Below are 27495 nucleotides of genomic sequence, written 5' to 3'. Positions count from 1 at the left end.
ATTCTGATTTTCTTTTGCGACACTTCGCACTTTGATCAATATGTATACTATGTATTATGATTTCCTACAAGCAGACCTTTTCAGTTTTGCCTTTTGTGTTTTCTATCTTTCTGTCTCTGTCTCTCTCTCTCTCTCTCTCTCTCTCTCTCTCTCTTTCTCTATCTATCTATCTCTCTCTTCTAATACTCCACTACTACTTACTGCTACTATTACTTATCTGTCTTTCTACACACGTCTCACAATGTCTGCATTTTGTTTAACAAGTAAGTGCTTGCGGACTGCGAGTCTCGATTAATATTTTTCGCCCGTGTGCTTATTATATATATATATATTTATATATTATTATTATATATATATGCGACACACCCATCTTTGTGGTTGATTTTAAATTTATCTCCACAAATTAAAAAAAAAATGGAAATCAGCAGCCAGTATATACATATATATATTATTAATCTGTATATATATATATATATATTGTGGCGTCGAGCAATTTGCATTGCCATTGCGGCAGCTAACGATAACGCTCCTGTTGTTTTTCTTTTCCCCCTTTTTTCTTGTATCACTATTACACCTGTCTTTCTGTGTCGCGGGATACGATCGCGCGTATCCGATCGTGTATATCTTGCTTCTTCCGGTGTTACAATTCGTCCTCTGTGTCTCTGTCAAAACGAGAAACGCTTACATATAATGGGGCGCATGTTCGGTAAATACTACACGCTCCCGTTCACGCGTGACAACGAAACAACCAATCACGCCACACACGCGGTGGATTGGATCACACGCTATCGTTGTTGTTGTCGCAGCCCGCGAGAGACATATGGCTTTGATGGCGTTCGATGGACGTTATTACGATTACGACCGTTTTGGCTGCCGTCATACGCTTTTCTCTCGACTCTCTCTCTATCTCTCTCTTTCTCTTTCTCTTTCTCGTGCCACTTTTTATTTTTGCGTGTCTTTTTTATTTTATTTTTTTTTCTTTTCTCTGTTTCTTTTCTTCTTTTTTTTTCCTTTTTTTTTATTTATTCTACACACTTTCCTCTCTAAAGTGTTGCATGTACGTGTATGTGTGCGTTTCTCGAAGACGCTCGTCAATTGACCGAATAGAGAGGTCGAGGACGAGCCGCGCAGCTTTTTCGGAGTGACGTGATCAGAGATGTGCTACGGCGCTAACTGCGGTGTGTGCTATCCGTTTCTCGACGCAGCGCTGTTCCCGGAAATGTTAGTTAAAATTGACTGAGGTGTCTCGGTGATTCCTTAGTCGAGTCCAATCCCATAGTTGTAGGTATCTCGCTGATTCTTATTTCTGCTTCTCTCCGATTCTGTGCGTCTTCGGAAGGAGACCTTCGGAGGATCAGTTGAACCCCAGTTAACGTTAATTAACGTTCCAAGGAACGGCTTATTAAACACATTAGCCTCTTTTAAACATTCGGCAAGTCTTTATTTTTTTTTTCTGGATCTATGTTTCGCTTTCTTGTGCGTGCGTGTGTGTGTGTGAGCATCTTTTTTCACTTCCGGCGTACGACTCGCCCGGTCGGCCGGTTTCTTTCTCCAGCTAACTATACATGCGACGGATATATTCGCTTTTCCTGTCTCACATTTTCTTTCCGTTTTTAATTATTGCAGTGTGAGCATTTCTGTGATGATTAACACGTGATGTACGATGTTATTACCGTACGTTGTATATCGATGTGTGCGCGCGTGTGCCATGTTTATTATTGTGCGTTTCAACGTACAACGATGTGTATGCATACCTTATATGTATATTCATATATATTGCATTGTGCGTTCTATATTGATGCGAGCGATAAACGCTCGGAAAACACCGAAGAACGCGAAATTTTTTTTTCTTTTTTTTTTTTTTTCCGTTTACGCGTCTGACCCGCGTTTATGTGTTTAGAATTTTCGATCGTCGAGTCTCACATAGTTTTCTCCCGTACATCCTTTTCTAGACTTGTATGTCGAACTTTTTTTTTTTCTATTATTCGAATTGCGATCATACGTGTCAATCAATTTTATCGACGACACCCATTATTTGTTCCTCAAAATTTAAAGCGGCACTTGATTTCGATTGATTATTTCTTTCTCTCTCTTTTTCTCTCTCTTTTTTCGATTATTTAGACGACTGGAGTCGATGGCCAACACGGATCTTGGTGTCTGTCATCGATTAGAGTATCGCTTGACAGCTGTCAAAATAAGTCTGATGAATTTAACATAACTTTTGTTTAATCAGCAGTCAATTTTGCCTTAACATCTAATATTAGACTATTTAAAGAAGAATAAAGGGGAGAGATACTTTTATTTATATAGATTTTATACTTTTGCCAATTCATTGGAAATAGTGTCTGGCCAATGACAGCTTCTTTCGCTCGGCGATCTAAAACACTCCGTAAATTAATTCCGTAAAGTTTAATTTGCTTGTATGCGACACTCGAATCGTGATAACGACGTGCGCCTCTTCGTGTTCCACGACTTCAGTCGTGCTTCTCTTTCGATCTCTCGTAAAAAGAATTTGCTCTCTCTTTCTCTTTTTTTCTTGTTCGAGAGAGAAATCGCCTCTGCTCTTTGCACGAGGAGGTCTGCGCCGTGAAGAAAAAAAGAAACGTGAAAAAACGAGAGAGATTTACGCGCCACGTGTCAATTCATCCGTCGACACGCGGGGATGGGGGGAGGGGGGATGGAAGGGGGGGGGAATAAAAGATAATACCTAGACACACACGCTAGAGACGAAAATGAAGAAAACGCGCGGAGGGGAATGATTAGCGAACGCCTGATGCAATCTCCGCGGCGGATAAGAGCCCGCGCGTGCTAAATGAAACGTAGTAGTATGATTTAGCGAAGGTGAGAAAAGCGAGAAACGAGACTGATGGTTATAATTTGTGGTTTGTTAGCCAGCGGAACCCATTCGAGAGACTGAGGTATAAGGGGGGCGGCAGATTCTTTTGCCCGCCGCCGCACTTATCCTGTCGGAGTACAAACAAGTACGTAGCTCATGTAGATGATCGCCTGCCGTACATATATAATACGTTGTTTACAAACATCAGAACCCGCCAGTACGCGTGTTGTATCGCATATATTATATATATTGTACCTTCGATATATCGTCATACACGACGGATCGTCGACGTGCGTAACACGTGCGCGTGCACGATGGAATGTCTCTTGGTCTCTCCATCTCTCTGTCTCTCTGTCTCTCTCTCTCTCTCTCTTTTTCTCTGTCTCTTATCTATTTCTCCTTCTATCTGAATTTTGCTATGATTTCGTCGAAAGTTTAGATTCTTGTGCCATAAACGCGCAGAAATATGATCTCTACGTCGATCACACATTTACACACACACACACACACACACACACACACACACATATATATATATACAATGAAAAATATTTTAATATTATATATATTTATAATATAAAATATTTTAATTTTTTTTTTTTACTGACGACGTAAAGAGGTATTTTCTCTGCACGTTTGTGACATCGAATCTTTGTAACTCTTTTACGATCTCTAGCTTAGATTGCTCTTGAGTCGATCCTTAAAATGGAGACTCTCTTACTTAATGGAGGATTTTGATAATGATTACAATGACGACGACGACGACGAGTATCGTCGTGACGACGATATGTTTGGACGCTCTCTCGTCTTCCCGAGGAGTGTCCTCGGTGCGATGTCACGGCGGCGACGATTCGAGATGCACGGATATGATTACGTTGAACGAAGTGTCACACTAATGTGTTTTCTTTGTGTAGCGGGGGGAAGTGTGGGTTGCGGGCTGGTGGACCCTCCCCCCTTTATCGGGGATCGCGGCAGATCCACCGGCCCACCCGCGCTTTCTGTTTCTCAGTAGTATAGTCTGGGTGTGCTGTGTGTGTTTCCGTATCCATCGTCGTTGCCTCCCTCCCCCCCCTCCCCTCCCCACCCACTCCCTTCCTTCATGTGTCTAAATCTCGACGCAATTTGTTTGTGTCGATTTTGTGCGGAACTTCTTTGAAGGGTCGCTCGCGTACATTCTTTCCTTCTAACCGACGTACCTTCTTTTCTTTTTAATCATACCGTCAGTTTTTTTTTGTTTGTTTGTTCGTTAGATATGATTGATTGTGGATAACGATAGAGACCGCTGACCTTCATCAGCGCGAGTGTACGACACTAAAAAAAAATTTGGTTTTTCATTCCCCGATAAAAATTCTCCGAAAAAACGCGTTCTCCATCATTATCAGCATCGATCAAACTTTTATCCTTTTCCTTCGAGCTAGGGATGACTTGCGCGTCGATTTTAACTTTCTTTTAGGTCAGAGATCGAGGTTGTAGGAACCCTCGAGGATTGAGGTAACGTGTCAATCGTAGATCTCGAGCTATTGCTTTATTATGATGATGTAGGAGGAAGGGTTGTGAACTTGAATGAAGTAGCATTGCTGCATCGTGCGCACTTCCTTCTTTCTCTTACATATTGGCGATATCCTTAATCCTAAATCCGTTGCTGCAGATCCGAGAGTAGACGGATTTAAGAGCGAATAGTGCGAACGGATCTCTTTGAGAAAAAAAAGATTTTGTCTCGTGGAAACTTCAATTGAATTCGCATCTATTGATGAGATCGGCTATAGCCCACATTTTGTGCGCGTTTATTTATTTATTTATTATTCGATGTTTACTCGGAATTTTTATTTATTGCGCGCAAGACTTTTTTTTAAATAACTAGTTTACAAGCTTTTATAAATGAGCGTAATCGACGAATTAATTCAAGAATCTTACCGCGATTGTATTTAACTCCTCCGAGTCTTCTAAGGATATCTGCTTAATTCTCACTCGGTCGCTCTCGATTCAATAATACACAACATCTCGTAGTCGGTCGTCCGGAGCCTCTCGCGAACGACGGAGTCGGCGAGGACACCGATAGATAGGGGACGATCCTTTCGAGGCTATGGCTTAAACAATGTTTTATGGTAACTATTTATATTGAAGTAAATAAATAATATTTTGGAAAAATATAAGAGAATGTTTAGCATGAATGTTTAATTAGAATTATTCCTGTTTAGCCACGAAAGGAAACAACTATCGTCGTACTCGATTTGAGCCCCTCTATTCCCATCTCTGTTAATGGGTGTGTGTGCGTGCGTGTGTGTGTGTGTGTGCACGATTGGCCAATTTATGCATCGTCCTTATTTTCTGTTTGCCCGAGGTCTAACACCGCCGTTGTTTCGTACCGAGTGCTAATTAGAAGATCTAACACGTTATACCATGTGATTTGTGTTGTTGTGAAAAGAAAAAAAAAAAAAATAAATAAACGTATCTCGTCGATCGAGCAAACGTCACGCGATTGCCGGCATGCATTTTTTGTTATTACTATTGGTAAGAGAAAACATTTACGCATTTTTCCGATATCGGAGAAGTCAGAGCCAGATCGAAACCTCCGATTCGATTCAAAATTTATTTTACTTCTTATCTCGATTTTTTTATCTCCAATGGAATCTCGAGTGGAATCTTCGGTTTCTCAAGTCTTTCCGATCTGGCCTTGACTGTAATTTCTCTTTGCGAGCATTCGAGAATATTATATTAAACGCAAAAACGACGAGAGACTGTTTTAAAATCTATTCTGAATCGTCTCCACATATATCTAGCAACAGAACATGTCTGATCACAGCGTATGAGACTTGTTATGTAGTTAAAGTAGAGGAACGTTAAGTGTTGAAGAAACCAAAACACGTTGTGTGTCAAAACTAACTATACATGCGTGAAACTATCATTATAGGAGGATTATATTGTACTTAGGAGAAGCAACTGTGATCCACCCTGTCTCTCTGTGTCACGAACGTGTATCGTACCGTATTTCCGTTTTAGTGCTCCTTCGCTTTACTTACTTATTACTTGTACTACACCAACATTACCAATCACACTATATCTGTCTCTGTCTCTCTGAACTTCTGTCTCACTCCTTATTATACTCTCCAAGCCGTAGAGGAGCGGTTACATGCGTGCGAATGCTTCGGCAGACTCGCTCGCGAACGGTTCAGGACTGTTGCGGACCATTTCTAATTGGGTAACTATTGAGATTCCGTTTGAACCTCCGCGATTAGCATCCCCGCAGTCGCGAATCCCTGCTCGTTTTTCTTTGGCGTTGAAAATAGATCGCAGGGAAATCACTAATGAAGAGTAGTCGATTCAGCACATTCTATAAAAAAATTTTTTTTTAATCGCGTTTATTAATTATTTCGAGAAATTATTAATATTACGAGAATTATGTTATTAAAAGACTATTAGCATTTTTTGGTCTCCTCAAAGGAGTGACATAAATTGACATGAGTTGACATTAAATCTGGTTAAAGTAAGTTATTAAAAATTTGACCGATATATTGTTAAAATCGAATATCGGATTAATAAATCCCATTCGTCATTACTATATATCTAGATAGTTGCAATGATCTACTCCTCGTTTGCGATTTCCTTCTCAACAAGCCAAATCTTAGATCCTTAACACCTTCATCCGAGAATGAACAAAGGGAGGCTGTTTTGTCTGCGGACGTCCGCGCGTCGTCCACATTCGGTCACGTCGGTCCCCGATCCGATGATCACTCCATCACGAACCCCAAACGAAGCCGTGTAGGTAGGTACGCATAAAAGTAAAGTAGAGATTGTGCGCATGCGATGCCGGTGATCGAGTTCGTATTTTTTAGCTTGCATTACACGATAGCCGGTGATAACAGCGAAATCGTTGGAGGAAATCGAAAGAAATCACAAAGTGTCTTATTATGTATCCCCCCCGTACATTAAATCGATTCGGTTCTATTTAGCTCACGAATTCGGGTGAAATGCAACCAAGTCGACAAGTGAAGATACTCACGTCACAGACGTACAAAAAGAAAAGAAATATTTGCGATTAAAAAAATTTTTTTTATTTATAAATTAAGCCAAAAAACGCATCTATATATCCATAAAAACACAACAGCTACAAGAACAACGACAAGACCAGAACGTCGACACTCGGGGGACACTGAATAAAGAAAAAGGGGAACACACCATATTATAACACACCTCTGCGCGAAAAAGAAAAAAAAAACGAATACACGGCGTGCTTGTATGTTGCTGGCTTGCCTCCTCGCTTCCTGATAGAACGTCCTTCCCTGTTTTTGCAGCTTCGAGTAATCAGAGCGTTCAAGTCGACTCTGGAAGATCTGGAGGAGCGTCGCTCTGTCCATAGTTTACACAGCTTACACAGTATGCGCAGTTCACGCAGCCACACCGGGCCCCGACCACTCTCTGACTTCACATACATTGACGAAGACCCGACAAACACCACCGCGCAGAACGCCGCCTACAAGTCCTCTAATAGAAGTGCCGAGCCGATGATGAATCAGGATTACGAGACAAACTACAGAGGATCCTCCAGGATGCAACAGTCCCTCAACAGCCCCGCCTCGCCGTTGTTGCTGAGCGTGACCGGGCCGGCCAACGCGTACAATCATCATTACACCACTACCAATACCATCACCGATAACAAATTCCCCACTAGTAACGCCCTCAATCAAGCCCTGAGCCCCAATCATATGGTGCAGACGAGCAGTAATAGAGACAACACCGGAAATTCCCTGCTTCTGAGCTCCAACAATTTGGTTCTACCAGAGTTGACCAAACTCGTGCACGAGACCAGCATTTAAAGAATCTTTTCTCTGTTTTCTACATATCATTCCATCCTCCTCCATCCCTCTTTATCTTTTCTTTTTTTTTTTACTATCGATTTTATCATGTTTGATTTATCCAAAGTTTTATTATTCAACTTTCCTTTTCCTCATTTTGTATCTGTCTGTCTGTCCTTTGATTCGATGTCTCTTTCCCTTTGGCACTTTTTTCCTCTACTATGTAGAGGGACTTGTATATATATTCCTCCTGCGGTCTCATATGCATCGCGGGATCTCACTCGAGATCCTGCAATCTCGTCTCGCTCGATCCGTGAGGCGAGGGAGAGTATCATGCGTTTTAACTTTGCTCCTTTTCTTCTTTTGGAGTCAATTATCATCCGCCTCTATTTTCGTCACTTTTTCCCAAGAATGTACTTACCGCGTATTTTGCTCGTATCGGTCATACCCTCAACTACCTTTTTTTCTCTTTTTCGACTCCTCTCTCTCTTTTTCTCCGCCCCTCTGCCGGAAACTTCTTACCACTCGCTCAACGGGGACGGCGGATCTGATCTGATCTCAAAGAAATTGCAGCGCGCCGATTTAAGATACGCCCGCATATACACGAATAAAGGCGCAACATTGCGGCCTGCTTCTTATATAAATAAAACCGAAGGCTACCGTGTACTTAACACGCGCGTCGTATCGTTGGGGTGGGATGGAAGGCGAGGAAGAGGAGGGACGGTTGCGAAGAGACGGGGAGATTCTCCGCGAAATATCGCGAATGGTTTGCGAATGGCACGTTCTTCGTGCATGGGCTATACACTGTTGAGTATGATATATATAGGGATCCCGCTTTTTCCTATCGCTTTTTTCCCGTATTCGACTAGTGTACCGGATGAAAGTACTATTTTCCCCCTTTAGGGTAACATTCTGGAGTTTGTTGAACGATGGTGATATGGGCTGCGACGCAATCTCATAGTATTAAAAAAAAAAAATGAATATCTAACGAGAGGTCATTGCACTGCACAGTCATGCGAAACGATGTTTTAGAATATTTCTTAAAATAATTAACGTTATTCAATTAATACGTAAACGAGATTGATATTTGATGTCAGTGACGTCGCAAACATTTTTATTAATCTTAAGTAGTGCATTAATTTTCAAGAGAGTATTATCACGGTTTTATCGAGAGTTTTTTGACATTAAGATTTTTTACGTTTCGTTGAAGGGTAAGCCGTTGCAGCCCGCGTAAATATATATGCGTAATCTGATAATAATTATTAAATGATTAAATTTATTATTTCTGAAGAATGACGTTGTATGCCAATTCGTACATGAAAATAGTATTTTACCGTATACTTGACAAATGTAGACAACGCTTAAGTGCTTGTCCGCTTATGAATTAACCTCTCATACAATTGTTTACTTTATATATTTATCTATTTACTTATATATCTACCTATTTATTTATTTATCTACTGACCAATAATTAGTGATAAAGAATAATTAAAAATTAAAGCTAATTAACTCTTCATGTGCACTTTGACAAAATTCTGGAAAATGAGAGAAATAAGTTACAAATGAAAATAAGCTATACTTGTTTTTTTTTCTTTTTTTTTTAGAAAAATAAGTAAGTTATAATAATTTTAATAGTAGTATTCAAAATTATTATTTCACGTAAAATTATTAAGAATAAAATATTTTTTTATAAATTAAAATTTTTTTTCTCTGTCTCTCATTGTCATTGTTGCAATTTTAAAAAAAGTATCCGAGAAATTAGTTTGTATAAAGGATTTATTTTTTTTCCGGATTATATATAGCATCACTTTTGCTTCAGTGTTCACCAATTTGATAGTCAGTTTAATAATCACGTGTCACTCGTTTGCTTGCCTGTTTGGGATTGGATGTGAGTGTGTCTGTTCGCGCGATATAACTAACGACGACTCGACCCAGGTCGTCGAGGATGATGATGATGTCAGGGACAATCTACCTCTATTGAGATAAATCCTCGCGAATTAACACTTGTAACTGCTTTTCGCGAATGCGACTAACAAAAGACCTTCCATCCCTGTTCGGATAAAGAAGACGCGCGTTTCGGCGCCACTCGAGCGAGGGTACGGCTCGATCGCGATCGACAATCGAAAAGGATATCGGAGAGATCTATTTATTACAAATCTTCCCACATATATATATATATATATCACGACGAGAAACGACGTCTTTCCCGTCTTGGGGCTTAATGTACTTACATATGTACTCCACCATTATTCCTCAGTCTCTTCTATACTCACGATTTTCGTCGTTTTTGTGAGCGGGCTCAGTTCTATGGTATCTGAAATACTAAAAAGTATTACAAAATATTGTATTTTAAGACTTGAAACTGAATAGAAAACGCGCGAAAAACTCTTTCGTAATTTTCGATTCAGTACGTTATTTAATTATCAATCATAAACTATTTTTTGCCATATTTCTTTCCCTTTTAAATATATAAATTTTAAAAATTAATATCAAAATTTATAATACGTTGATTGTATTGAGAAAAGAATTATTGTAAAAATATGATGTCATCAAGAATATTTTGAAAGACATGTTCTTGTTATTTTAATATTTTTTTATTTATGTTATTGCATTAAACAAATCTATTTACACGTGGGACCAAAGGAGATCACTCCATGATAGTTCTGACCCCGGTCACGAGTCCTCCGGCTCGACTTCCCTCTTCTCGATATATCTTTCTTAATTTTGTGACCATCCTCAAGTATCATTCATCCCCCTATCTCTTTCTTTATCTCTATCATCTCCCTATCTATTCTTGCCTGTTTTCGAGCAAACCGAATTCTGCCAGCGATCCTGACAGATAGGATCCGATCTCCATCTCCCTCTCTCTTTACCTCTCTTTTTCTCTTTACATCTCTCGACTGCTCGAGACGAATCGCGGGGGCTCAGAGTGTTTTGGAAAAGCGTCGTCCGATAGAGAAACCCGTCCCCACTTTTTTTCGTTCGAGTGAAAAAGAAAAGAAGAAATAAGACAAAAAGAGAGAAAACGTCTGACGGAATATTCTACGGACGGAAGGAAGGAAATTAATAATTGTGACCGCGAATTATATATAGGACGGTTCGTTACCGATATTCTCCTTTGCCGAGCGACAGCGTCGAGTGTGTGATCGAAGCGGCGAATATATAAGTACGCAGCGACGATGTCGTTACGGACGGAGAGACGGAGGAGCGCTCTCGCTCTCGATATTGTATAATGTAAGTTTTATTCAATTTTTACGTACACTCTCTATTTCTCTCTCTCTCTCTCTCTCTTTCTTGTTCGCTTTTCTCATTTATTTATGAATCTTGTAAAAGTAAAAATTTAGGACCCGCGACTGTACGAATTTTTCTCTAACGAACGCGTCGACCGTACAATCGTCGTCGACCGGCATTCCAGGGAATCGTCAACGCGATTTAAATTCATACCCGTGGAATTGAAAGCGATGTGTAATTCCGATATATATATATATATATATATATATATATATATATATATATATATACGTAACTTATAAAATCCCGACTTGGTGCTTTATATCTTTTTTCTCATATCTATTCGACGATATTCGACGATGTATTTCTCCGCGTCGAGAAAAATGTCGACGTCTTCGTCGAAATTATGTCGATTTCAATTCCCGCTGGTACCTTTTTCCCCCACGCTCCATGTTGCGTAGAGGAAAATGTCGCCTATGGATGAAGAAATGTACTTAATCATCGGATCTCGTTATCTCTTCTTGGTCTATTTATCCTTTCGTTGTTCTTTCTCGCTGATTCAAAGTGACTGTAGAAATGGAAAAACTTATACAGGGATAATCCGGGTAAAAGAATTATATCGACATCTGAATAATTGTAACAATGCAAGAGACTTTGAATCGTTACAATTAACGAAATTGTTGAAAGTAATGATAGTGTATCAAAAATTTTTTATTTAATATTCATTATACTAAGTTGTTGAGAAAATATGATTTTTTATTATTATAAATTAATGCGATTAGCATAGTAGTTACTTCGATCATCCCTCCCTCTCACTTTGTTCCGCTTTTCCAAGATCGACGAGATACGCGAAGTTCGATCACCGAAAGATGGAACGTGGTAGCCAAGAATTTTTCTTCTTTTTCTTTTCTCTTGTTTTTTTTTTTTCTTTTAATCAGTCACTTAATTTCGTATATCGAGATAATTTTTGCGACTAATTGTCGTTGATTTTTAAATGTGTCTGCTACTGCCAGCGCGTTGAACACACGTCGAGAAAAATTTAAATAAAGATACAAAAGATAAACACAGTACAGAACTAGAAAGAGCTGTGAAAACTTAGTCGTTAGGTCTTCTCCTGGTTGCGACGTTTCAGCTGCCATCTTAAAATAAAATAACGCGACGTAAGGGCCCCCGCTGAACGGACGAGTTTCTTTCGTTCGACCGATAATTATTCATGCGAAATTGAAGATTTGATAGCTACGCACCGTATAGTACAAGTAATATAGTAATTGTACTCAATTTTGGAATAAAAAAAAAAAAATAAATCGCGACAGTTGAAAGTCGAACAAGAATTAAAAATCATTAAGCTACTAATATATTTTTGAATTTTAAATATAATGATAAATAATTCGTGGCTACGGAAATTTTTAATTATTAGATTATAAATTGTCAATTCCTACAACTTGAGACCATTTGTCATTTAAATTAGACTTTGTATGGATCCTCCATTTTCACGAAGCAAAATCTATTCTATGTAGAATACGTGACTTCATATTTACAGAAGGAGATTCCATTTAAGTTGTCGAAACTCGTGGGATTGTAAAGGAAATGAAGATGAGGCGATCTTTCTAAACTCACTCGCAAATGCTTTCAAACTTGAGAACAGTTTTCTCGGCGGACGGTCCTTACGACGTGGATGATAAATCGAATCTTGACACTCCCCAATTACTTCAGTAGCATCGAAAATAGAATTCTGTTCGCTCTTGCAGCCACGTAAGGTCCGTATTACATGTCACAATGTTTTAATTAGTCATGGTGATCTCAAAAATTTTATATCCAGCGCCTCAATATAAATTCATTGTTAATCCATTATTGATCCAACAGGTTTTATATAATTGAAGATATACTTGAAGATTTTTCGTGATTTCAATTTTCATTTCAATCAGATTTTTTCTTTCACGCAATTTTCTTCTGCTTAAATATAATTTGTAATATTATTTAATTGATATATATGCGATCAAACGAAAATAAGGAAGCTGAAAGAATTGAGAATTTATAAGCCCCAATTAAGTTAACATATCCGTGCAAATTCACGACAAGCGTAATACGGGCCTCACGTGACTTACACGTGCCCGCAAAGCGACGCGAATCCGCGTATGTTCGGTTCACTATTTCCGGCGAGCTCTTTTGCGGATCCCGATATGGATGGTAATCGGTGATTCCCCCTCGGCCGATGCGATAACGAAGAATCTCATTTACGAACGGCGTCGCTTGTGCGCGAGTGCGTAATCACGACTCGCGGTGATAAAGGTACGCGCGTGTCGTGAAAAACTTAGGTGTGTACACAGGCCCGTAAATCGAATCGCGATTTGTAGCAAACGAGAGAAGACATCCTGGTTTTTAATATCGTATAATATTAGTCTGTTACTGTGAGAAAAAAAAGAAACTCTAAGAGCATATATATATATATATATATATATATATATATATATATATATACAATTATAATATATTATAAATATGTATAGTTGACTATATCGATTTAATGATATGTGAATAGGGAATATATTATTATTATTATTATTAATATTATTAATTATTATTATTGTTATTATATAAAATAAAGTTTAAGAGACGTTAATCAAATAACAAGTCCGATAGAAGGAGATCAGCGGAGAGGGTGGTATCTTCAGATTTTTCTTGTATGCTCGTTCGCTCTCTCATCCTCCCTTTCCTTTTTCCCTTCTCTCCTCCCTTCGTTTTTCTACCTTTTCTCGTGTATCATTGTTTTGCCACCCCCTCCGCTCCTAAAAGCAAACGAGGTACATCGAATCGTCGATGAATCGCTTTTAGCCTCTCCTGCGCGACGCTGATTGAAGGGAAGTAGAAAGGAAGAAAAAAAAAAAAGGAAAGAGCCGGAATTTGAAGTGCGAAAATGGTAGAAGATATGGAAGAGAAGGGAAAGAGAAAATAAAACGTGCATGTGCGAGACGGGGGACCGTGGAGGCCGTCGATCCCGCCAAAGAAGACTTCTTTTTTCTCTCTCGACTCGTAATTACGTAATCACGAAAAAAGAAACGAAACGAAACGAAAGCTGCACAATGATCGACTTGGTCAATAAAGCGATACAAAATCTTTTCCACGCTTGGCTTGTTGCTGAATCAATCTTTCTTTCTGTGTTTCTCTATATATATATATCTTTTTCTTTGTCTCTCTCTCTTTCTCACGATCCGGGTGGACTATCGAATCACGATTATCCTCTCTCCTATTTTCCCGCATCACGCTATTGCTCTCTCGATCTTCCTATTCGATCGTTCGGACAGGTTTGAAAACGTTCTCGAACGACGCATGCTCCTTTTTTCGACTTGACCGCTTTCAGGCCAGGTAGAAGATACGCTAATCGCGAGAAAGTATATATATATTGCGATCGATTTATACATAGATCGCGAGAGAAGAATCTCGTCCGATGATTAGTTTCGTATCATTAGTTTGGAAAATAGGACACCGTTCGATACAGACTCTCGAAGAGAATCTCTTGCGACGATTGTTTGCGAAGGCGATATCGATATCACCTTCCAATCAGATTTCTATTCGCGACCTGTATGTTATTGATCCGCATTAGTGAGACAAATACAACAGGACGTCGATTCTTCGATTGACCGACAGCGATCTCTATTTATTCTTTAAATCCAACAATGTGTCTCTACTAACTCTCTCCATACTATGACTACTAATACACACATGATCTTCTCGATGATGCCTCTCATTGACGTCTAATGCACAATGACGGGTAGCGACAGAGATAGTATCATCATCATTATGTAACTTCCTATATATCTTCGTTGCTTTCTACTATAAACTTAAAATACCCGTCGAAATATAATGCCTGCAAATCGAAATCTATTTATACTGAATTCCTAATTAATCTCTTTTCTATCTCATTAAGCTTAATAAAATAAATTAGTATAAAATAAAATTAGTAATAAAATAAAATTAATTAGTTCAAAGATATTGATTGGAAATATAATAAATATAATATATAAATATAATGCATAAATACAACATAAATATAATTAATCTGCGATGATTACAATAATTATAGTTTTGATAATTCTCAAGTGCGATATAATTCCGATCATTTGAATTAAAATAAATTAAATATATTAATATAATATTGAAACAAATTGTTTGTGGAAATCTTGAATTAAAATGATTTTTTTTGCGCATTTTATTTCGACAGGATGTCGATTGTTGCGATTTCTGTCAGTCGACGGATCGCGATGGAATATTCGACGAATAAACTATCGATCTCATCTTCTTCACTTTGAACGACCACGCAACAACTAACTTTGTGCACATCTTTTCTCGTAATTCCATCTATTCGCTGACTTATATATATATATATATATATATATATATATATATATATATATATATATATACCGATTCTCTGTATATCTTTCTACGTCTTTGCGCTTGTCTGTCTGTATATTGATTCACTTTGGCACGGCACTCTCGCTCATACTTTGTCCCTTATCAGCGAGGCCGAATTGCACCGACAGTCTTAAAAACTAATCCCGAGTTGATATCGACAATTTTCTATTCTTTTTTTTTTTTTCAAATTACAATTTCATTCGTGATATTATCAAGGGAAAAAAGATGCAAAATCGATGTAATGTAATATTCATTGGAATTTGACATTTTAATTATTTAAGAAAATAATTGTTATGTGTTAAACAATTTGCAGTGAAATTTAAATATATAAAATGCGATCATCTTAATTAAATTTTATAGTGAAAAAATTTATCGAGAAAAATTGAGTTAAAGGGACTCGGGACATTTTCAAATTTATTTTTGTAATTACAATTTTTTTTTATTTTTAGGCTTATTTTGTAAAGAATTTAATTAAAAACATAGAAAAGCAGTTCTCTTTTTTGATACTTGTATTCGTTTTTGAGAAATTAAAATGCAAAAATCATTTATAAAAGCCCCGAATCCCTTTAATAGTTAATAATTTCTTTAATCAGGTCAATTAATAATTATTGAGCAAAGTGCTAATGTTACGAATATTGCAATGGGATTTTTGAACGATATTGGTGCAATTGGCTCCAAATCAGCTTCCGGTCACATGTACTCGAGCCCAGCTCGGTTTACAGAAAGAAGAATTAAATGCCACACACACACACACACCCTCAACATAATCTATAATACTCAGCAATCTAATTTAAATTTACGTAAATTCCAATTTCGCGATTCGCGAATGAACTTTAGAAATAGCGAAGATATTAAAACGAGAGACGTGTTCCCGAGCGGGAAGAGTCCTGAAACCGGCAAGAAGAGACGCGACCATCACCATCAGATCCGATCTCACAGTCACACTGATTACTTACGCAAACATCAGCATTTCAATGATACAAACCACAATGAGAATGTGTCACCCTTAACCCTCAAGCTCGCGTTTCGCGCGGAAGATAATTTGATCCTTAACTGGTACATGTAGAGGAAATTGTATCAAGAAATAAGAGATGGTGAAAAAAATAAAGAATATATATAAGATCATTGATAATTTTTGAATGAAAAAGAAGAGAAGAATCCTAGAAATGTATCTTGAAACTTGTATCTTCCTTTTTAACGAGAGAAATAAAAGAATATTATTATTTCTAAATTAATTTGAAAATAAATAGTACCTCGTACATCATATATTTATTATTTTTTTTTTTCATTTTTTATATTGTGACAAACTGTATATAGATACATAATACAGTATAATAAATGCGATTCAATATTATATTTAATTCTGAAGAAATTTTATTTTAAAGCACTCACATCTGACATAAAGTCTCATTGTACCAGTTAAGTATTAACATAAATAACATGCATTCTTCAGATATGTTTATTGGATAAGAAAATAAACAGAAAAACATTCAAAGTTTCTCTAGAGATTCTCTATTCGATAACAAACATTCATATAGTCTGCAAAAAATTATCGACCCGAAATTATTATGTCGACGTAAGGATTAATTGTTTATACAAGGCCAAAGTGTCTCATTATTAACATATCTCGCTACATCCACGATAGAGTAAAGAATTAATTCTTACGCCAATATTATGGTCGATAATTAATTGCTTTATTTATTAAATTTCAAAGAATCGCGCGTTTAAATCTTAAAAAATAATTGATAAGTGCATCGCTTGAGGGTTGAAGAAGTGGTTACGCGCCGATCCGATCGTTCCACTCTGTTGTAACCATTATGTTATCCTTTACTCTTGAAGGTGATAGGTGGCGAGTTGCAGGAACGTTTGATACCGGTACCCTACAGCAAGAGTTCGACAGACCAAGCTGTAAGCGCTCCTCTCTTGCTCTATCTCTCTCTCTCTCTTTCTATCTCTCTCTCTCTCTCTCTCTGTCTCTATCTATCTATCTATCTATCTCTTTCTTTTTCTCTGTTACTCTCTCTCGATCTCTTCCTTTTCGCTCTCTGTGTCACTCGCTTATTTGCTAGCCCGCAGCTGCCTTTTAACTTTCTCGCTTTTACACGCTTCTTATTCTAATGATCTCTCTCCTCCCACCAAGATCTTTCCTCTTCCCTTCTCCTCTCTCTTCCCTCTCCGTTTTCTTTTCTTTCCCGCCTTTTACATGAAATACTTTAGAAGTTAGAGTTATTCCAATAATTTGTAAGTCACTCTTTGTACTTATAGCGAGTCTTACAAGTTATAAGGATTTATCCCATGCTCTCTTCTTCTTCTTCTTCTTTTATCTTCTACTTTCCCTCTGATCTTGCTGTTTTATCTATCTACGTATACTTCCCGCTTTCTACTTTATACTGTTCTACAATAGGATAATATTACGGCTTGTACTACTGGACCGGGCAGCCTTTCCTGCCCTCGACGTCAATACGAAGGAAAGGTACATGTCTGTGTTAATCCTCGATATCCCAAGCTTGAAGCGCGGCAAGGATTAGCGATACCCGAGTCTATATGCTGCGTCGTTGTTGCTTATAGGGGCTTTCGTTGGTACAAATTTTCTTTATTTATTTGACATAGAGAGAGCTACTTTCTCGCTGAAAACAGACGCCGCTCTAATCGCAAGAGATTCCTCATACAGGAATCGCTTCAAGAATATTCTTGGTAGAGAGCCGAATTAAATAAGGAGACATTTTGAAAAAAATACGATTTTTTCATTAAATAGAACTTTTTCCTTTTTTTTTCTTTTGTTTGTTTTTTTTTTGGACAAATTACATCAGCCCTCTGGTGGTACAAGTCCGTCTCTTTACGTTTTATTCTAACTCTTTTCCCATCTTTCATCTCCGCAGCTCTTATCTGTGTTATCGTGACTTAACATCAAACATCGTGTATTCGTCGTGTGTCTGTATCTCATATATCCCACATATATTCCGCTCCTCGATCTCGGTAAGGGATCGAAGTTTGTTATTATTATTTCGACGAAATTTTTTCATTCGAAAATTGAGCTTATCGATTTCGATTCCTGTCGCGAGATTGTTTATCCCGCTTTTTTACCTTTCGATACACGTGTTTCCATCTCGCCGCATCTCGCGAGTCTAAAAGTCCTTCTCGTTCCTTCCGCTCATATCGATTCAAAGAATAAATCGCCAATGTCGAGCGAAAGTCGACAGGACATGGATCTATTAAAAAAAAAAAAAAATCGAATTAATTTTACATCAGGCTAATTCTCTCTCCTCTCTCTCTCTCTCTCGTTAGGTCTCTTTGCGATCATGCCAAGTAACGAATCACATCGAGATACGATCACATGTTGCATGACAGAGACGCGATGCACCCTTTAAACGTGAATTAATAATTAATTTAATAAATAATAAATACATTAAAAATTAATAATTAAACGTGAAGATCGTGTTGTAAAAAAAAAAAAGAAAACAACGTGCGAAAATTTGCCTCCACACCTTGATTGATTGCCGCTTATTTTTGTCAATTAAATGTACAGCTGTGTATATGTATATAGATATGCGATCGTGTGTGTGTCGTGTTGCATTGTAACTGCAATTTTCGATGACCGCGATGCGTCTTTTCCTTTTGACATCGCTTGAGATTGCGAGCCTTGCACGTTGCTTTTATTGTGCATCTTGCGGGCGACAAATTAAACGTCACGTGAAACAAAACGTTTCGTTTCCCGATTCGATATTTAACTCCACGCGATTAATTTCTCGTCTGCGCGAAACGCATTGAATGCAGCTATCTTGCACGAAGGATATTTATGCATTGCAGCACGTGTTATTTTTCACAGCGTATATATTAATGGAAAATTTGTACTTTATACAATCAAAAGTGACGTTATTTCGACGAGTTTGTGCGTCGATGCTACAGACATCCAAGGGAGATCTCTACGATTTTATTACGATCGTGACGCGAAAATAAGAGAATGAGATAATTTTTTTTTTTCCCGATGTGTCGAGAGATAAACTCGCCGAGAACCAGACAGCACAACATTTATGATAAATATTTATAAATATTTTTTATTTTTTATTATTCTTTGAAATATATAAATATTTTGTATATATTTTATATTAAGAAAAGAAATCATAAAAACTTTATTCAATATATTATTAAAATATAGACTACATAGAAAATATATTCTATGTATATGGTAAGTAAAAAATAAATATTTATAGTAATATTTTGTAAATATTTTTCAATATTTTTATAAATATTTTTATGTTATTTATGATAATCTGTTAAATCAAAAATCATAAAAATGTTTATAAAATATTTTAATAAATATTTATAAAATATTCAAATTATTATAAATACTTTGTACATATTTTATAAATATTGTGTGCTGTCTGGATATGTCAGTCTCAATTAAATCTTTGATTTAATCTGTAAGAACTTATTTTTGAATTAAATTCTATATCATGTAATCTGATAGATCGTGACGCGATCTGAGCCGAATCAACGAAATCCAAATTTTAACAAATTGTGACAAATCGTGACGAATATAAATAATATATATTTTACAAATTCAGGCGAGTGGATCTCAATTATGGTGTGTGGTTCTCCACTGAAGGAGAGACCGATATTCTCTGTATATATATATATTTTTTTTTCTCTATCGAAGCGTCTTCTTTTCATATACATGCTTATCACATTTTGCCCCTACAGTATTATTATCATCTTTATTCCAAAAAGAAACCTTTCAGACACTCGACGAAGATCGATGGAACGTAGTACACATTTGCCATTACGCTGCCGATCAATCAATCGATTTTCTGGTAACGCCACAATCGCTAAATAAAATAAACTAAAGTATCTCGTGATAGGAGAGATACGAGGAAAAAAGTTCGAGGCGAAAGTTTTCTCGATAAAAGTGAGAAAATTTCATATTTTTACAACAAATATAATTTATTTCAAATTTGTAGAATAAGCGAAATTGTAATTTTTCTATAAATTACAGTCAATTGATATTTCGCTAAATCGATAACGCGATATATATATATATATATATATATATATATATATATATATATATATATATATATATATATAGTTATCGGATATACAAAAGTTCAATTTCAAGAGAGTTTCATTTTTTTCTTGACTTAAAAAAAAATTCTACTAGATGGAAGATATATTGACTAAATTTTCTTCCGAATATTGTTTAGGAAGACACCGCTTTTTATTTTTCTGTCGTCTCTTCTTTCTCCATCTCCTTTTTCTTTTCCTTTTTTCTTCTTAGCTCCTACGTTTCTCTCTCTCTCTCTGTCTCTATCTCTTTCTTTCTTTCTCTTTTTCTATTCATCCTTTTAATTGTCATCCTTGTCCCTGACATCCTTCCACGTGAAACTCGATACGACATACCGTCTTTTTCTGTTGAGAGAGTCGTCGTCCGTATATTGCGATACGTATTATCGGCAGTGCGCATTACTTGGCGTAGCGTGCATGTTGTTTCGTATCAGACGCAAACGCAAAGAGAAAAAAAAAGACTGAAAAAAAGAATGCAGACACATATATAAGCGCGTGAGAAGAAGCGCGCGCAAAGCTCCGAGAACCCGAGGTGCATTCTTCGGGGTCTGTAGCTGTATGTAACAGGTGGCGTCGAAATACGAAGGCGTCCCTCGCGTAAGTATTCTCTTTTGACTGTTGTGTGTGTGTGTGTGTGTGTGTGTGTGTGTGTGTGTATCGGCGATAATTAATACCACGCCCGTTAATCTCGGGCGGGAGAAGACTTTTTTGCGAACGCAAGAAAGAAAGGAAGGAAGAAAGCCGAAGATCGTGGACTGATGGAGAGATTTTCTCTCTCATCCCCCCATCTGTCCCCTGCTGTCAACTGTAAAAAGCTGACTTTTTTCGGGGAAATTTCTGAGATGACAGCCGAGTCACACACACTGACATACGTTTGCTGGGCATGCGATCTTGCCGAATGCATGCAGCTGATCACAGCCTATAGATCTTCTTTTCCACTTTTTTTTAAATCTTTTTGTATTATGTACGAACTGTGTGTAGTTTTAACCGTTGCATGTGATGCACGATATTTTTCTCGTGTATTGCTCGCCGTATTTAACCGTTTTTTCTTGTCGATGATTCCCTGATGTGGTCTGCTATATATATAATACACACTTTCACGTTCACACGAAACGTCGACGACAAAATCCGTATAGAGTGCGGATTTTGTTTCTTTCTGGCGTCATGTTGCCAGATTTTCCATCGGAGACTAATGTCTTACGTTCCGTTTCGCTATTCGGAACAATCACGATAAAAAATAGCCACCGCCAAAGGACGTGGATCATCGAACGGTGAGTCGAACGTCATCGGGTTTCTCGATGCGTTTGCCAGTAAGGATTCGAAAGAATGCGGAGATTTGTTCAGATAACGGATACGAAACGAGAAACATCTACCAGAGCACGTCTGGCAGCACTTTATTGCATCGCTTAGGATGCACATCAGTCGGTTTCTTAATCGAGGAACCGCTGCTTCTAAGATCGCGAATTATCGAATTAATTTGCGAAAATAAATGTATACAGGGTGCAGCTAAAAGGTAAGATTGGAACTTTTTCTCGCAGTCGATACTCTTTGGCCTTTTCGCATTTTCATGTGCTCGTCGATATTTGTATCATCGCTGAATGGCGTTTTAATCATTGATACTTTTTCATGAAATTATTTGTCTGATCAGTTACGGGCGGTCTCCACTCAAAAATTACTATGTCAATCATCCACGTGTTGCGCGTCTTACGTAATCACAATCGCAGTGAAAAATTTTTGCGATTGCGGTAGCTGTAAGTAGAAAATCCCAATCGATGATCGGCCACGTTGAGTAGAGAAACTAAGCGATAAGGCTGACGTTGACCGCAGTGGAGGAAGCGCGTGACTGATCAGCCATCGAGCGCAAAACTAGCGAGATAATCGATTTGAAATCGAGAGTTATCTAATCTCGCGGAGCAAAAAAATCTCGATGTTTGCATAATTACGATATCGAAGATTCAGCTCGTCGAGATTATTATTATAACCTTCCGTTATGAATGAATTGATATGCTAGTAGGTTACGATTATATCTCAGATTCGAGGACTCTCAAGGCTTATCTCTGAACGCGAATCGCAGCTTTTTCTATTGCTTCTTTCTGAAAGAAGTTGATACGAGCTTTCCCAAATCATGTATCATGTTGCTTGATTAAGTGGCAATCCAGACTCTTGTCTATCGATATCGCTCTCCTCTCCTTTTTTAAATCGCGTCTGTCTGTTTATTTATCTGTTTTATGCTTTTCTCTTTTTCACTTTTTTTCCTATTTTTTTCTCGATCGATTAAGGCTTCTCCGACGCTACGAGAGAAACACACTGTGTATAACCGCATAAATGTCACGTGTCGATTCGTTCCGCGTTGTTCGGCGATCAGCGATCAGCCAAGACTTCCTCCAAGTAATAATCAGCTGTTATATTTTGACAGTTCTATAAAAAAATTTATTTTTTGAAAATTTCTAACTTTCGAAAATAACTCGAAATTTGATATTTCAAGATTGAAAAAAAAATTCGGTTTTGATTTAATTCAATTTTTTTAGTTATAATTTTTCGCGAGAATATGCGAAATACATTTTTTTTTTCATCGCATAATCAGATAATTTTGAAGGAAGTCACGTCGGATGCTGGAAATTCGTCGCCGGATACGTGGATTGAATTCATGATGCTTCTCGATCATCAATTGATCAATTGTAAATCATTGGTCGCGCATGTATATACCAGCCATGTGACTCAGCTTGGCGATGTGACGCGTTCACAATAGCAGAAGAAGAACAAGGACGCGATGTTTTTCTTCTTTTTCTGTTTTTCTGTCTATTTTTATTCGTTTCGAAATTTCGTTTCGACTAGCCAGCAGCTTCATTCTTCAAGCCGTCGACAACACGCAGAGATAGAAGAATCGATTGTGGATACCTTTTTCTTTCGATAATTTTTTTTTCCCTCTCTCCAATGACTATAATGTTGATGGGTGCATGCGGTGTTTCGCGGCAAGTTGCAAGCATAGTTGCAGAGCGGCGACGTCGGTACCATCTTCTTTTGCAGGCCGCGTAATTGCAAGGTACTCGATTAGAAGCGATCGACGAACATCGGGACGAGTTTGCAAAAGTGGTAATCGGCAGCAAAAATGTATCTTTCAATCAATTGAAAGTCGATATTTTCTTCGCGAAAACTGTGCCGCAAATAATCAAAAAATTATAAGTGTCATTTTTTAAAATATCTCATTTTTTATCAAGTGAAATATTAGATATTATATGAAACTTAGCTTAGTTTCTTGATTGTCGAATAATTGAATACAAGATATTGTGTGATTAGATATCAATTATAATAACATGTATTAATTATAGATTCATGATGAGAACAGTTCCTAAATTTAATTATTAAACGTGTGCGCCAAATTCTCGCTAAGAAGAAGTCGACTTTTATTGATTCCCACGTTTGCTAAGCTCACCCCTCTTCTCCCTTCTGTACAGGATGAACCTCGAATTGTCAAAGTTGATGTTAGGAGAGTGATAAACAGCATTTTGCAGGCTTAACACTTTGCGGACTGGGCACAAATTTATATATATATATATATATATATATATATATATATATATATATATATATTCTTCCGATGATTTAAGACGAGATGACGATTTACAATCGTACACATTATGAATTAGAACGAAGTAATATGTACTTGCACGCAGATCGCGCATAAAGATGATATTTGTGCAAAATTTAATAATAGATATTTCAAACAAATTTTATTTTGCATTCAACATAGGAGTCTTATTAAAGTCACCCATCCTCAATGTGTTAAGCGTCTCTAATAAGTTTAGCGTCTTCAACACATGATTCTGGAGAATCGCAAAGATCGTTCTCTCACTGTCTCTCTTTCTATCTCTCTCTCTCTCTCTCTCTCTCTCTCTCTTTCTTTCTCTCTTAAAGTAAGTATGCCGAAGTATCGCAAAGATTCTCACATGCAACTCTCACAAACCACTCTCTCCTATCCTCATACCGACGCAGCTGCTCCGAACTCTGTGTTCTAATAATGCCTTGTTCCGCAGGGCGAGCCAAGCCCCGCTAGTTCTGTAACATCTTATGGCATCGCTGCTTACTGTCTTGTTTACGTATCTCAAATGGCGGGAATGCAAAGCGAATTGGGGTCTTAAGGATGAATCGGATAAAAGACAATTGCCGATACGATCTGATTGAGTCAAATATTTAATTTAAATAAGCTCTCGACAAATTGGAAAAATTAGAATGGAGGGGAAAGAGAAATTTTTTTTTTTTCTTCACATGCGATTCATCCTTCGATTCCGTTCTCCCGCCATTGCTATACATATTAATATCTGTATAGGGTGTCCCACAAGACTGGCGCGTTATCCTTTAACGAAAGCTTCCTTCACTGATTGGCAGCTGGTCTTTCCGATTCTGTCTGAAGGAATTTTAGTTAATCTTTAAAATATTGCAATAGCTTTCATTTTAATTAACACGAGGAGATTGAATTTCTTGGGAAAGATCGACTCCAAAAATGACGGAGAAAAGGAACGAGCTGGTAAAGCATAAGGGCGATCAGTTTTGCGGACAATTTTCCGCATTTGGAATCTCTATTGTGCGTATATATGTAGGTATACATACAGAGATGTTTCTAAAGTGATCATCTATAATATTTTGCAAAATAATAAGAAATATAAAAAACATTGTCAAGACATAATAGAAGATATTTTATATATTTTATGGACTTTAATTTTATTATCCTTGCATTCATCATCAATGATATGGGATTGAAAGGGAAATTTAAAAAATTAACAGAGATCGTGTAAAGCAATTGAACTTCTCAAATACACGAATTTGTATAATAATGGACATGCCACATTATGCCAATGTGTGTGTAACAATTAAAAAAAAAAAAATTTCTAACTTCAAAATAGATAGTCACTTTAGGAACACCCTATATACATATGTCTATACGCAATCTTCGCGGCCTCTTCATTCTCTGAGCCTGAACATCTTTCCTATCTATATTTCGAGTGCGTGTGCCGGCAACCTGCAACTTTGCTGTTGCGTGTGCCTGTCATTTACCCCGCTCGCACATCGGCGACGACGCCGCCGCTGACGGGGGGCGCGCCGTCGTCGCCGATCGGCCCCCCATTTAGACCAGACTGATCTGACCGTCACCGGCTTTCCAATTTGCAGATCCGCGTAGTGAACGCATTTCGGCAGGGCCTAGACACGCGCTACGGCGAGCACAGCAGCACCACCCTGGCGGAGGTACTGAGGAAGCAGTCGTCCTTGAGCAAGCGACTCTCGCAGACGAGCAGCATCGAGTACGCCGACAACATACCGGACGAGCTCACCATACCGGAAATTGACGTCGAGAGGCTCTCGAGTCACAGTCACACCGAGACTGCCGTTTAGAGACGACGCCGCCGCGTCGTCAGTAGCGACGCCTACTACTACTACTACTACTACTATTACTACTACTACTACTACTACTACTACTACTACTACTATTACTACTATTGCCACTACGAGCAGGCCGACGATAACGACGACAGCGTCTTCGACATCTTCGTCGTCTTCCTGTGGCCGTCGGTCGCTCCTAACGGAAGAGCAGGGGGTTTACAGGAAGCGAATTGGAGAGAAAAACTGTACGAGAGAAAGGGGGTACGGGAAGAGGGAAGGAGCGGAGTGGAGGATCCGTTGTTAGTTGCTTCGACGAATACGCGCGTGCGCGCGTCCGCAACAAAGGGGGGGGGGGTGTCCTTTGACTCTCCGTTGGGCCCCCTTTTTTATTCTCGCGACGAGAACGACGCGATGAAACCGCTGCAGCGTGTGCGAGAAAGACATCAATTATAAAATATTACCCCAAAGTAACGCACCACTGCCTCCTATACGTAGTTGAGTTATGTTACGTACGCCTCCTTTACGTTCCCTCACCGTACCACCTTAAGTCTCTCTTGTGTTTCTCTCTTTTATCGTGTGCGCGTGTGCGTGTTTGTTGAGAATTCTTTCGTTCCTTGGCGCATCGCTGTACGGAAGAAGCGCGATGACGGCTGCATGAGCTGGGGACGCGAAAGGGAAAGCAAAGGGAGGAGGAAAGAGAAAGGAATTGAAGAAGTTGAAAGGGAGAGAGAGAGGGAGAGAGAAAGAGAGGAAAAAGGGAAAGATCTTAAAGCGTATATACAGCTTATATCTTGAATTGTAGTATCATCGATGATTTCCCGTCTTCTTTCTTCTTTTACCTTCATCCCTTCGCCGTTTCTTCCTCGGGCTCGCTCTCTTTCTCTCTCTCTCTCTCTCTCTGGTTATCTTCTTTCTTCTTCGCCGCGTGACATTCTCTTTCCCTCGTTCTCTTTCTCTCACTCCGTGCTCTCTTCATCTATATATATATATATATATATATATATATATATCTGCCTTTCTTGCTCTCTTTCTCTATTCTTTCTATATATATATATATATATATATATATATATATATATATATATATATATATTGTCATTCCTTCAATGATCATTCTTTCTTTTTTCTCTTTGAGAAATTATTTTTTCTCTCCTTTTGCAACTCTTTCTCTTTTCCTTTATTGCTCTCTCCCAATCTCTCTCTCGTGCTCTTGACTTAAGGATGATCTAGTCACTAGTTTGTATTACTCTAATACTTCCGTGAATATACTCTGCACTGGGGGTGCCTTAATGAGAGAAGAGAATTTGTGAGGAAGAAGAACAAAAGCGAAAAAAGCAGCAATGTCTCTGTAAATGTAAATTGTTTTGTAGCGTGTTATATCGTGTAATATATATCGAGAAGAAGCGAAAGATATAAAATCGGAGAACATGGAAATGGGCGAAAAGAGCGAGGGGAGGAAGTTAGAGAAATATTAAATACATAAAGTATAAAGTCGCATCGATTCTTCTTCTTTGCCGAAAAAAATGCCAGATTACGGAATCGATCGCCACGACATTGCCATTTTATTACGCTTAAATCGATACGGAAATTCTGACAGTAAAGGCGTAATCACACGCGTTGCCGCACCTGCTTCAGCAATATATATGTATATATATGTTTCAGCAATTATTGCTGAATATATATATATATATATATTGCTGCGAGTTGAAAGAAAAGAAAAGTAGAAGGTGGAGACGGGATGACGGTCAAATCGCGTTTGCACACGCAGAGAAAAAAAAATGAGAC

General features: G+C 38.0%; 2 protein-coding genes across 19 annotated transcripts in view; one reads left to right on the top strand and one right to left on the bottom strand.

Moving 5' to 3' along the window:
* Positions 1-12185, bottom strand: part of LOC126853434 (xanthine dehydrogenase/oxidase-like) — an 86348-nt gene extending 74163 nt beyond the window's left edge. The window contains exon 1 of the mRNA XM_050599184.1: positions 12172-12185. The gene's annotated coding sequence lies outside the window, so the exon portion shown is untranslated. The remainder of the gene's footprint in view (positions 1-12171) is intronic.
* LOC126853432 (plasma membrane calcium-transporting ATPase 3) overlaps positions 1-26715 on the top strand; it is a 70008-nt gene extending 43293 nt beyond the window's left edge. For 10 of the 18 annotated variants that reach the window (XM_050599165.1, XM_050599164.1, XM_050599173.1 and 7 more), the window contains one exon: positions 7129-11113. In XM_050599165.1, coding sequence (XP_050455122.1) covers positions 7129-7650 — 522 coding nt within the window. In that variant the 3' untranslated portion in view covers positions 7651-11113. Of the gene's footprint in view, positions 1-2891; positions 2982-7128; positions 11114-17112; positions 17182-20012; positions 20156-25500 lie in introns of those variants that run through there. The other 8 variants (XM_050599178.1, XM_050599176.1, XR_007687965.1 and 5 more) reach the window with 7 other exon arrangements.
* The last annotated feature ends 780 nt before the right edge of the window (positions 26716-27495 follow it).

This window comes from Cataglyphis hispanica, chromosome 12, assembly GCF_021464435.1.
Source record: "Cataglyphis hispanica isolate Lineage 1 chromosome 12, ULB_Chis1_1.0, whole genome shotgun sequence".
NCBI lineage: Eukaryota > Metazoa > Arthropoda > Insecta > Hymenoptera > Formicidae > Cataglyphis > Cataglyphis hispanica.
This window is presented reverse-complemented; position numbering and strand designations above follow the sequence as displayed.